This window comes from Manacus candei, unplaced genomic scaffold, assembly GCF_025592945.1.
Source record: "Manacus candei isolate 608988 ecotype Guabito, Panama unplaced genomic scaffold, ASM2559294v1 h1tg000037l, whole genome shotgun sequence".
In the NCBI taxonomy this organism is placed as follows: domain Eukaryota; kingdom Metazoa; phylum Chordata; class Aves; order Passeriformes; family Pipridae; genus Manacus; species Manacus candei.
In genome coordinates this window covers 2,053,213-2,063,196 of record NW_026138085.1, presented here as the reverse complement: position 1 = coordinate 2,063,196, position 9,984 = coordinate 2,053,213, and the positions used below count along the sequence as shown (strand labels likewise).

The following is a 9,984-nucleotide window of genomic DNA, read 5'->3' as shown; positions in this document are numbered from 1 at the left end:
ATGTCGGGCGGGCGGAGGGCGAGCGGCGGGCCGTCCGGCGGGCGAGCGCTGGTGCTGGGCGCTGTGCTGCTGGGGCTGTGCTGGCGGGCGGCGGCGGAGCGGCTCCGCTACTCCATGGCCGAGGAGCTGCCCAGAGGCTCGCTGGTGGGGCCGCTGGCCCGGGACCTGGGGCTCAGCGCCGACGAGCTGCCGGCGCGCAAGCTGCGGGTGGCGTCTGCCGGCAAAAAGCAGCTGAAATACTTCACGGTGAGCGAGGAGAACGGGAACCTGTACGTGAGCGAGAGGCTGGACCGGGAGGAGCTGTGCGGCAAGTTGGCGTCCTGTTCCGTCAGCTTCGAGGCGCTGGTGCACAACCCGCTCAACGTCTTCCGTGTCGAAGTGGCCATTGAGGACGTGAACGACAACTCCCCGTCCTTCAGCAAGGATGCTCTGGACCTCGAGATCGGTGAATGGACGGTTCTAGGTGCTCGTTTTCCTCTGGAGATGGCCCGAGATGCGGACGTGGGAAGTAATTCCCTGATTACTTATCAACTCAGCAGCAACCCGTCCTTCAGTCTGGCCGTGGAGGAAGTTCCAGGTGGAAAGAAGCAGCCGGAATTAGTGCTGGAGAGAGCGTTGGACAGAGAGAAGCAGAGTTCCTTTGAACTGGTGCTGACGGCAGTGGACGGCGGGGACCCTGTGAGGTCCGGGACTGTCCAGATTCGTGTCAACGTGACGGACGCCAACGACAACCCACCCGTGTTCAGCAAAAGAGTGTACGAGGCGCGAGTGGCGGAGAATCTGCCAGCGGGATTTCTGGTGCTGCAGGTGCAGGCCACGGATGCGGACGCAGGGTCCAATGGACAGGTCTTCTATTCCTTCGGCAGTGTTCCAGATGGCGTCCCCTTGTTGTTCTCTGTCGACAGCGAGAGCGGCGAGATCAGGACCGAGGGGCCCCTCGACTTCGAGGAGACGAATAAATACAGCTTCGGTCTGGAAGCGAGGGACGGGGGCGGACTCACTGGTCATTGTGAAGTCCAGATAGACGTCATAGACGAGAACGACAACGCGCCCGAGATCACCATTCTGTCACTGTCGAACCCCGTACCCGAGGACGCGCCAGTCGGCACCGTGGTGGCCCTGCTAAATGTGAACGACCCGGACTCCGGCGAGAACGGTGAGGTGTCGTGCGAGCTGTCGGGAGAGGCGCCGCTGTCGATCGTGGCGTCGTCGGGCGGCTCATACAAGGTGTTGACGGCGAGCGCGCTGGACCGCGAGCAGACGTCCGAGCACCGCGTGACGGTGGTGGCCCGGGACCGGGGCAGGCCGGCGCTGTGGAGCAGCACGGAGGTGGTGCTGGAGGTGTCGGACGTGAACGACAACGCGCCGGTGTTCGAGGAGGCGTCGTACAGCGCGTACGTGCGGGAGAACAACCCGGTGGGCGCGCTGGTGTTGCGCGTTGTCGCTCGGGACTTGGACTCGGGCGCGAACGGGCGCGTGAGCTACTGGCTGTCGGGCGGCAGCGCGGGCGCGTTGGGCGCGGCGCCGCCGGTGTCGGTGGAGGCGCGGAGCGGCGCGGTGTACGCGCAGCGCTCGTTGGACTACGAGCAGTGCCGCGAGTTCACGGTGGCCGTGCGGGCGCAGGACGGCGGGTCGCCGGCGCGCAGCTCGACGGCCACGGTGCGCGTGTTCGTGCTCGACCAGAACGACAACGCGCCGCGGGTGCTCTACCCGCCCCCGCCGGCGGCGTCGGGAGCGGCGCCGGGCTCGGTGGGTTCGGCTTTCGAGGTGGTGCCGCGTTCGGCGTCGTCCGGGTACCTGGTGGGCAAGGTGGTGGCGGTGGACGCGGACGCGGGGCGCAACGCGTGGCTGTCGTACGAGCTGGTGCAGGCGTCGGAGCCGGCGCTGTTCCGCGTGGGGCTGCAGAGCGGCGAGGTGCGCACGGCGCGGGCCGTGTCGGAGAGGGACGCGGCCAAGCAGCGCCTGGTGGCCGTGGTGAAGGACCACGGGGAGCCGGCGCTGTCGGCCACGGCCACGCTGCACGTGGTGCTGGCCGAGAGCTTGCAGGAGGCGCTGCCGGAGCTGAGCGAGCGGGCGGCGGGCGCCGAGGCGGCGGGCGAGCTGCAGTTCTGGCTGGTGCTGGCGCTGGCGCTGCTGTCGGCGCTGTTGGTGCTGAGCGTGGCGCTGGCCGTGCTGGCGCGGCTGCGGCGGGCCGGGCCGCCCGCCGTGCTGCGCTGCCTGGGCGCGCAGCGCTTGTCGCTGGCCGGCGCCGCCTTCCCGGCCGACTTCTGCGAGGGCACCTTGCCCTACTCCTACAACCTGTGCGTGGCGGCGCCGCCCCGCACCAACCCCGAGGCCTCTTGGCCGCCGCCGCCGCTGCCCATCGTGCCCGCGGAGGAGCTTGTGGCCGGGGAGCCCTGCGAGAAGCCGAGTCCGAGCAGCAGCGCCGTCGTGGAACAGCCGCCCGCCGACCCCGACGCACTACAGGTATGTAAGCCGCACGTGTTGCTGTTCTCCTTTAGAAAGGAAACATTGCCCTTTTTCCTTTGGGTTTCCGGGGATGGTCTGGGTGGGGACTGCTGGTCCGTGTCTCCATCAGGGGATGAAAAAGCGGGGTCACTCCTTTCTCCAAGAGTACACATTTAATGCGGCAGTTCTTGTTTTTTCGCTGGTAACAGTTTCAGATTCAACTGAAAGTTGTTGTCTAGAACTCTTTTGTTGTGTTAAATTGTATTAGTAATAACGGTGAAGGCGAATCCTCGCTCTACAGAGGGAGATGTGCTGTATCCGTATGACAGGTTTGAAAGAACAGGAGTGGCACTCAGTGTTGCGGATTTTTCCTTCCTAAGTGATTTGTTCCGATATAATGTGCTTGGCTCTAGTGGATGGCGGACTAAAAACTCTTTTGTTAATTCTTTTTTTTTTCACGATTATAATCTCAAAGGCAACTTTCTCAGGGTTACACGCATGGAGAGTGACAGGTTCTCCATCACTTCTGGGAGAATTCCCACCTGTTCTGGTGGGAATGCTGCTACAGAAATGGGAGGAATTGTAACAGCAGTGGGATGGATTAACTGTTGTTAACAATGTTTTTCTATCCTGGCTGGTAGTTTCATCTTTGTTAACATTCCTGATCTTCGTTTCATACACAAATGAAGGTGTAGAATGGGATCAAGTAGTGGAAAAAATAGATATTTTTCTTTATCTTTCTCTCCTGTTCACAGAGAGTCTTGTTTATATTGTTCTCATTTTTTTCAATGGTTGTTACATCTGTGTTTGCAAGGATACACCGGTAAGATCTGCAAAACGTATCAAATGCCAAGGACATTCACTAAATGAGAGTTTAGGCATTTGAATCAAGTCCATTTGAACATTTATTCATGGTCCCACAGTTTAGGATGTGGAGCTCTACTTCTCCTACTGTCCTACACTATTTTGTTGAAAATATGTCAAGGCAACTTGAGTAAGAAAGCTTTAGAGTAGTGTACCAACAAGACTCAATCCCTTCCACCTTGGTTTTTTGAGAAAATTGAAGCCTTTTCTTGTGGCTAAAGAATGATTTCATTAAATGAGCACGTGTATTAATTCAGATGATTCTGTCCAGGTTCACTGCAGGTACTTCCCGATTCTGGGCTAGTTGTAGTACAGTCAGAGAAGAGTGCTCCAGTGACCTCCACTGTGGAACCGGGGGGGTGAGAGATAATGATCTTTGAGTAGCCGGGAATTTTCCTTCTGTGCTCTGTTCACATGAAGGGTCTCACATGAATCCCAGAGCACCTGGCAGGTCGCTGAGCAACCAAACTCCACGGGATTATGTTAGATCCCTAACTTCTTCCGCCTTTAAATGCCTGGTTTAGTCAGTCGTGGTGCAGTAGTTCATTTAGACCATCTTATGTATAAAGTGAAAAATTTAAAGCAAAGTTCCGGCCATGTAGTTTAACGAGCTCGATATCTCCGATTTTACGGTAGATTGAGTTGAGTGGTTAATTATTACGTTTTGTATCTCCGAGTCTTTTCGTTCTATCCTCATACAAGTCATTCAAGCTGGACGGTTTCAACTCGTGTTGAAGATGGTGCTTTTGGATTAATAGGGTAGAACTAAGAGTATTCTACACATTAAAATAAGACAAAATATTTTATTTTAAATATATTGCCTGTAGCAAATTGGGTTTTTCCGGTGAGGTAGAAAAAGCACGCTCACGAAACGCGACTGCTTTTCCCCCGGTGGTGATGAGTTCGACAAAACAAGATTTCGGATAGATAAAAGCAGGTGGCCCACGCTGGACGGGACAAGATGTCTCTGCGGTGAATATCCCGTCCCCGCAGTCTGCACGTGGGCAAAGCAGATCAGACAGAGCTCGTTGGCGCTCGGTGCGTGCAGTGCCGGGAGGAGGCTGCGGGCGCCGCTGTTGACCGAGAGGAGCGAGAGGAAGGTCGGAGCGCTGCAGCCCCGCCCGCTGCGGCCCGGCTCGATCGGTCTCTCACTCTCTGTCTCGGCAGCCGAGGGGTTTGCAAACGTTTCCCTGGTGCGGAGGCGAGCTCCAGCGAAGCGGAGGCGGGCGGCAGAGGCCGAGAGCCGGAATCGGAGCGGGAGCTGGATCGACGCTAGCGCGGCGGAGATGTGCGCGGCAGGGAGGCGCTGGGGCCGGCGGCAGCGAGTGCTGCTGTGGGGCGTCCTGCTGGCGGCCTGGGAGGCGGCGTGGGGGCAGCTGCGCTACTCGGTGCCCGAGGAGATGCCCAAGGGCTCGTTCGTGGGCGACGTGGCCAAAGACCTGGGGCTGCAGATACCAGAGCTCGGAGACGGCGGCGTCCGCATCATAGACAGAGGTAGGAGGCAGTATTTTGCTCTGCACGCGAAGACGGGACATTTAGTGACGGCCGAGAGGATCGACAGAGAGCAGCTGTGCCGGCTGGTGGAGCAATGCGTGCTGCGCTGTGAGCTGATAGTGGAGGGGGAAATGAAGGTTTACGGAATTGAAGTGGAAATCACGGACATTAATGACAATGCGCCCGCTTTCAAGGATATTGAGCTGGAACAGAGAATAAGCGAGACGACAGTCCCGGGATCGCGTTTTCCCCTGGCTGAGGCTCATGACCCGGACTTGGGACAGAATTCCCTGCAGAGCTACGAGCTGAGCGGCGACGAGCACTTCTCACTGGCCGTGCAGACGGGCCCCGGCGGGGATCAGCGTCCCGAGCTGGTGCTGGCGAAGGCGCTGGACCGGGAGGAGGCGGCGTTTCACGAGCTGGTGCTGAGGGCGAGCGACGGTGGCGAGCCGTCCCGGACGGGCACGGCGCGGATCCGCGTGACGGTGCTGGACGCGAACGACAACGCGCCCGTGTTCAGCCAGGCGGAGTACACGGTGTGTGTGCCGGAGGACGTGCCAGTGGGCTCTGTCCTCGTCACCGTCACAGCCACCGATCCCGACGAGGGTCTGAACGGCCACGTGAAATACAGTTTCCACAAAATTACAGACCGAGAGTCAGAACTTTTTCACCTGGACACTGAGACAGGAGAAATAACGCTTAAAGGAGACTTGGATTTTGAGGAAATTTCCTCACATGAATTGCAGGTGCAGGCACGGGATGACGGTGGGCTTTCTGACACATCAAAAGTCATGATCACTGTGACAGACATCAACGACAACGCGCCCGAACTGACAGTGTCGTCGGCTGTGAGCGAGATCTCGGAGGATGCCCCGCCCGGGACGGTGGTGGCCCTGCTACACGTGCAGGACCAGGACTCGGGGGCCAACGGCGAAGTGCTTTGCTCCCTCGATGGGAGCGTCCCGTTCCGCCTGGAGAAATCCTATAAGGATTATTACCGCATGGTGACAGCGAGAGAGCTGGACCGGGAGCAAGAGTCGGAGTACAACGTGACGGTGCGGGCGGCCGACGGCGGTCGTCCGTCGCTGCAGAGCAGCAGGGTGCTGTGTGTGCGGGTGCTGGACGTGAACGACAACGCGCCGGTGTTCTTGCAGGAGCGCTACAGCGCTCGGCTGTGGGAGAACAACGTGGCGGGCGCGCTGGTGCTGCGGGTGCGGGCGACGGACTCGGACTGGGGGGAGAACGCGCGCGTGCGGTACCGGCTGGGGGAGGGTGGTGTGCGGGGCTCGGCGCTGTCGTCGTACGTGTCGGTGCAGGCGGAGACGGGCGCGCTGTACGCGCTGCGCTCGTTCGATTACGAGGAGGTGCGCGAGGTGGGGCTGTGGGTCTGGGCGGAGGACGGCGGCTCGCCGGCGCTGAGCAGCAACGTGTCGGTGCGGCTGGTGATCGTGGACGAGAACGACAACGCGCCGCAGGTGCTGTACCCGCCGGCGGCGGGGGCGTCGGGCTCGGGGTGGGCGGGCGTGGAGCTGGCGGCGCGGTCGAGCGAGGCCGGCGCGCTGGTGGCCAAGGTGGTGGCGGTGGACGCGGACGCGGGTCAGAACGCGTGGCTGTCGTACGAGCTGGCCAAGGCGACGGAGCCGGGGCTGTTCCGCGTGGGGCTGCACAGCGGCGAGGTGCGCACGGCGCGCTCGCCACTGGCCCGCGACGCGGCGCGCCAGAGCCTGGTGGTGCTGGTGAAGGACCACGGGCGGCCGGCGCTGTCGGCCACGGCCACGCTGAGCGTGGTGCTGGCCGAGAGCGTGGGCGAGCTGCTGGCCGAGCTGGGCAGCGCGGCGCGGGCGGAGGCGGAGGCGGGGGCGGGCGAGGCGGGCGGCAGCCTGACGCGCTGGCTGGTGCTGGCCGTGGCCGCCGTGTCGTGCCTCTTCCTCGCCTTCCTGCTGCTGCTGCTGGCGCTGCGCCTGCGGCGCTGGCGGCGCTCGCAGCAGCAGCTGCTGGCGGCGGGCAGCGGCGCCTTGCGCGGCGTGCCGGCCACGCACTTCGTGGGCATCGACGGCGTGCGCGCCTTCCTGCACTCCTACTCGCACGACGTGTCTCTCACGGCCGACTCGCGCAAGAGCCACCTCCGCTTCTCGGCCGCCAGCTGCTGCGACACCCTGCCGGCCCGGCCGCCGCCCGACGAGCCCGCGCCGCTGCTCGGAGACCAGGAACCTGCCGGTGCCCAGCACGCCGACCCTGCCCCTCTCCCGGTGAGTTCTTTGAAGCCGAGTGTTTCGGCGACGTTTCCCTCTGCTTCTCTCTTGCTCTTTCATCCTGTTATCTGTGTTACTCGTAGGGAGGATCTAGACATCTTTTCATGGCCCAGGTTTACACGTGGAGGAGGCAAAAGCAGGGAATCTGCTTCTTACTGGAGGTTCATCTATAATTTTAATTATGTCATTACTGTGTTTCACACTGTTCACTGGCACAATTTTTCTTGGGGAACAGCTTGCCCTTTGCCTTTAGAATGTTGATATTTCTTTGAACTGCAGATGGCAAACCTGTTTGCATATTATGAGGGTAAAAAAAAAGTGTGCATTTTTAGGGGTTTTCTGTCCATTTGCATTATTACACAATATGAGTTTCTTTCTTACTGGAGAAAGTAAGTATTGGGAGCCTTGGTATTGTACTTCTCTTAGTTTGCAGGTCGATATGATGTATTTTACTAATAGCTTGAAAATGTACTGGTTATAAATGTGACAGTGACACCTTTGGGAGGAGCAAAAGAATTGTTAGTTACTGTGGCAGGAAGAATGTGACAAGGAATCATGGGAGTTGTAGTTTTTTGGGTTCTCACGCATGCTCAATCAATACTTGATTGTCATTGGTTAAATATCATGTGACATGTTTAAGCGCCGTATTTAAACCGAAGTGTTTTGAAGCAAACCTCAAATCTGCTCTGGCATTCGTGTCCGAGTGGGGTTCGTGCTAAAACAACACCTTAAGTTCCCTACTCACTACCTGTGCTGGAACCTTGAAGAGTATGTCACTTCAGATCAAGTTACCGAGAGCTGTGGGCAAGCATCCTCTCAGGTACGTTAATTTTTTAACTTTATTTTGTGTTTAGGATTCTTAACAGGCATTTCACAGTGCGCCGTTCACAGTCCTGGAAATCACGTTTTAAGACGGTCACCAGCCCGTGAATGTCACCTGCTGTACGTGTCTGAGTCCGCTGTGTGTGTTTTATGTGTCCTTTTCTCTACTGCCTGCCAGAGCTCATTTTATCTTGCTTTCCCTAAGGCTGGAAGCTTCCGTTGCATGTGCAACTTCACAAGGAAAACTCTTGGTTTTTTCTTGTCTTCTTCTGGCACTTCTTCGAATTTTTTAAAGTACTTGCTAATACCCAGTTCCCAGCATTTCATTGTAATCTCTGTATCAGCTCTCAAATTCTTGTAGAATAGGACAACCTTGTAGCTTGAAAGCCAACACCTTTGAAGCCTCAGTTTTCTTCTAAATCTGCCATCAACAAAAGAATTAATCAATCCTACTTAAGGGCACTCGAAGTTTTACGAAGAGGTTCGTGTTAGATAGTGCAGAATTCCTCTGATAGCCCACTGAGTTTTTTTCTCCGCTGACAGGCTTAACGTTTGGATTCGATACAAATGTATTTGTCGATTACTGTACAGGCGTAGTCATTGAAATAGAGAATATTTCCTAGAACATACATTTTAAAAGTGTTTAAAAACAAAGTACGATTCATCACTATCTCCTTATAGCGTGGCTAATTTCTGAATGGGAGGTAATCTGGAAAACAGCGATTTGGAGGGTACCTCAGTGTGTGAAGATGCATGAATGTGTGTGTCTTGGTTATGGGTGACTGTCGCCATAAAGGAGGTAGTCAATTGGCGGTGACAGGTTTCAGCAAACTAGACCTCATATAGAGATGTTCACAGTATTTCTATCTCTTGGCTTCTGAAACGCTACAAATTCAAATCCACTTCTACTCTGAAAGGTTATTAATTCATTACCGTGAGTTGTACACAGGTGCAGCTGGAGGAAAGGGAATTATCCTTCACTGGCTGAACTGCCAAAGTTAGCAGGAAAACATATTTTCTAAATATACCTTCCTGAGAAGGTCTTGAGGTTGGCATCTGCAGAGATGCAGCGTTGGTGTATGTGCAAGAGCAAGTCCACCGAGTAAACAGAGTGGAGAGTTTTCTAATCTCTCCTGGTCTTCTGCGTAAGGGGCTGTGATGATACAGCCTTCCCTCAGGATTTGTTGTTGTTTTTTTTTTCTTTGTTTATGGGTTTGTTTTTTTCTCTGCTGTAAGAGAGGCGAGGTTCTAATTCACAGGTGAGGTACAACAGCTTTCTGTTAGGGATCTGTCTGTTTTCTTTTGATTGTTTAAGCAACAGTAACCGCCATCGACATTTCCCAGAAAGTATTCTTATGGTAGGAGACCACCTATAATATCGGCCGTGGTTTGTGGGAGAGAGATGAAAGGAATTCAGTGTTGAGTTGTATGGTACTGATATGATGATGCTGGGCTTTGAAAGTCGAAAGAGACGGGCTCAGATCTGGTGTGACCGCTGTGGTTTTCTCAATGGCTGGACTTCCTGGCTTTGCTTGGAAATCAGTAACATCTGTTCAAAGGGTGAAAACTTAGTGCTAGCTGTGCGTGTCTCAGCTGTTAGGAATAAACCCACTACCCTCGAGCAGTGCCTCAGCGTTCGCTCTGTCCTGCCTTTTCTCTCACGGCAGTGACAGGATGGCAGAGGGAACACCCCGCGACTCACTGAAGAGATCAGTAAGATCACAGCAGGGGAGAAATCAAGGTCCTGCTGCACATCCTTCAAGCAACGGGGGAGGATTAGTCCTGCAGGAGACTTGCAAGTGTGAGGAATTCAGACAATGGGAATTCCTAGATGCACCCTTTCAGCACAAAGAGAAGTTTTCTGTTTCGCGGTACCGATTACCTATTTATTTTCCAATCCGTACCAACTGAAGGACTTGCAGAACAGCACCTTCGAGCTGTTCTCTGCGGTTCTCAGACACGGACTCAGGGTGTCACTGTTGGCCAAGGCGGAGAAGCAGCTCCGCCGTCGGCTCCTCCCCGGCGCCCGCTCGTTGCTGCTCCGCACAGCGCAGAGCAGGGAGAAAAGCAGGAACCGCTCGACTAAGCCGTGCTCCGACTAGCA

The 9,984-nt window shown here is 56.4% G+C and overlaps 2 protein-coding genes across 2 annotated transcripts; both read left to right on the top strand.

The window, feature by feature from the left end:
* LOC127473991 (protocadherin gamma-B5-like) lies at positions 1 to 4,588 on the top strand. Its single transcript, XM_051794277.1, has 3 exons — positions 1 to 2,466; positions 2,579 to 2,613; positions 4,306 to 4,588. Exons 1-3 carry the CDS (start codon positions 1 to 3, stop codon positions 4,586 to 4,588), a joined length of 2,784 nt encoding a protein of 927 aa, XP_051650237.1.
* Positions 4,589 to 4,598: 10 nt separating this feature from the next.
* Positions 4,599 to 9,982, top strand: LOC127473989 (protocadherin gamma-A5-like). The gene is made up of 4 exons (XM_051794275.1): positions 4,599 to 6,368; positions 6,798 to 7,137; positions 9,196 to 9,227; positions 9,869 to 9,982. The coding sequence occupies exons 1-4, from the start codon at positions 4,599 to 4,601 to the stop codon at positions 9,980 to 9,982; spliced, it is 2,256 nt and encodes a 751-aa protein (XP_051650235.1).
* Positions 9,983 to 9,984: the final 2 nt, after the last annotated feature.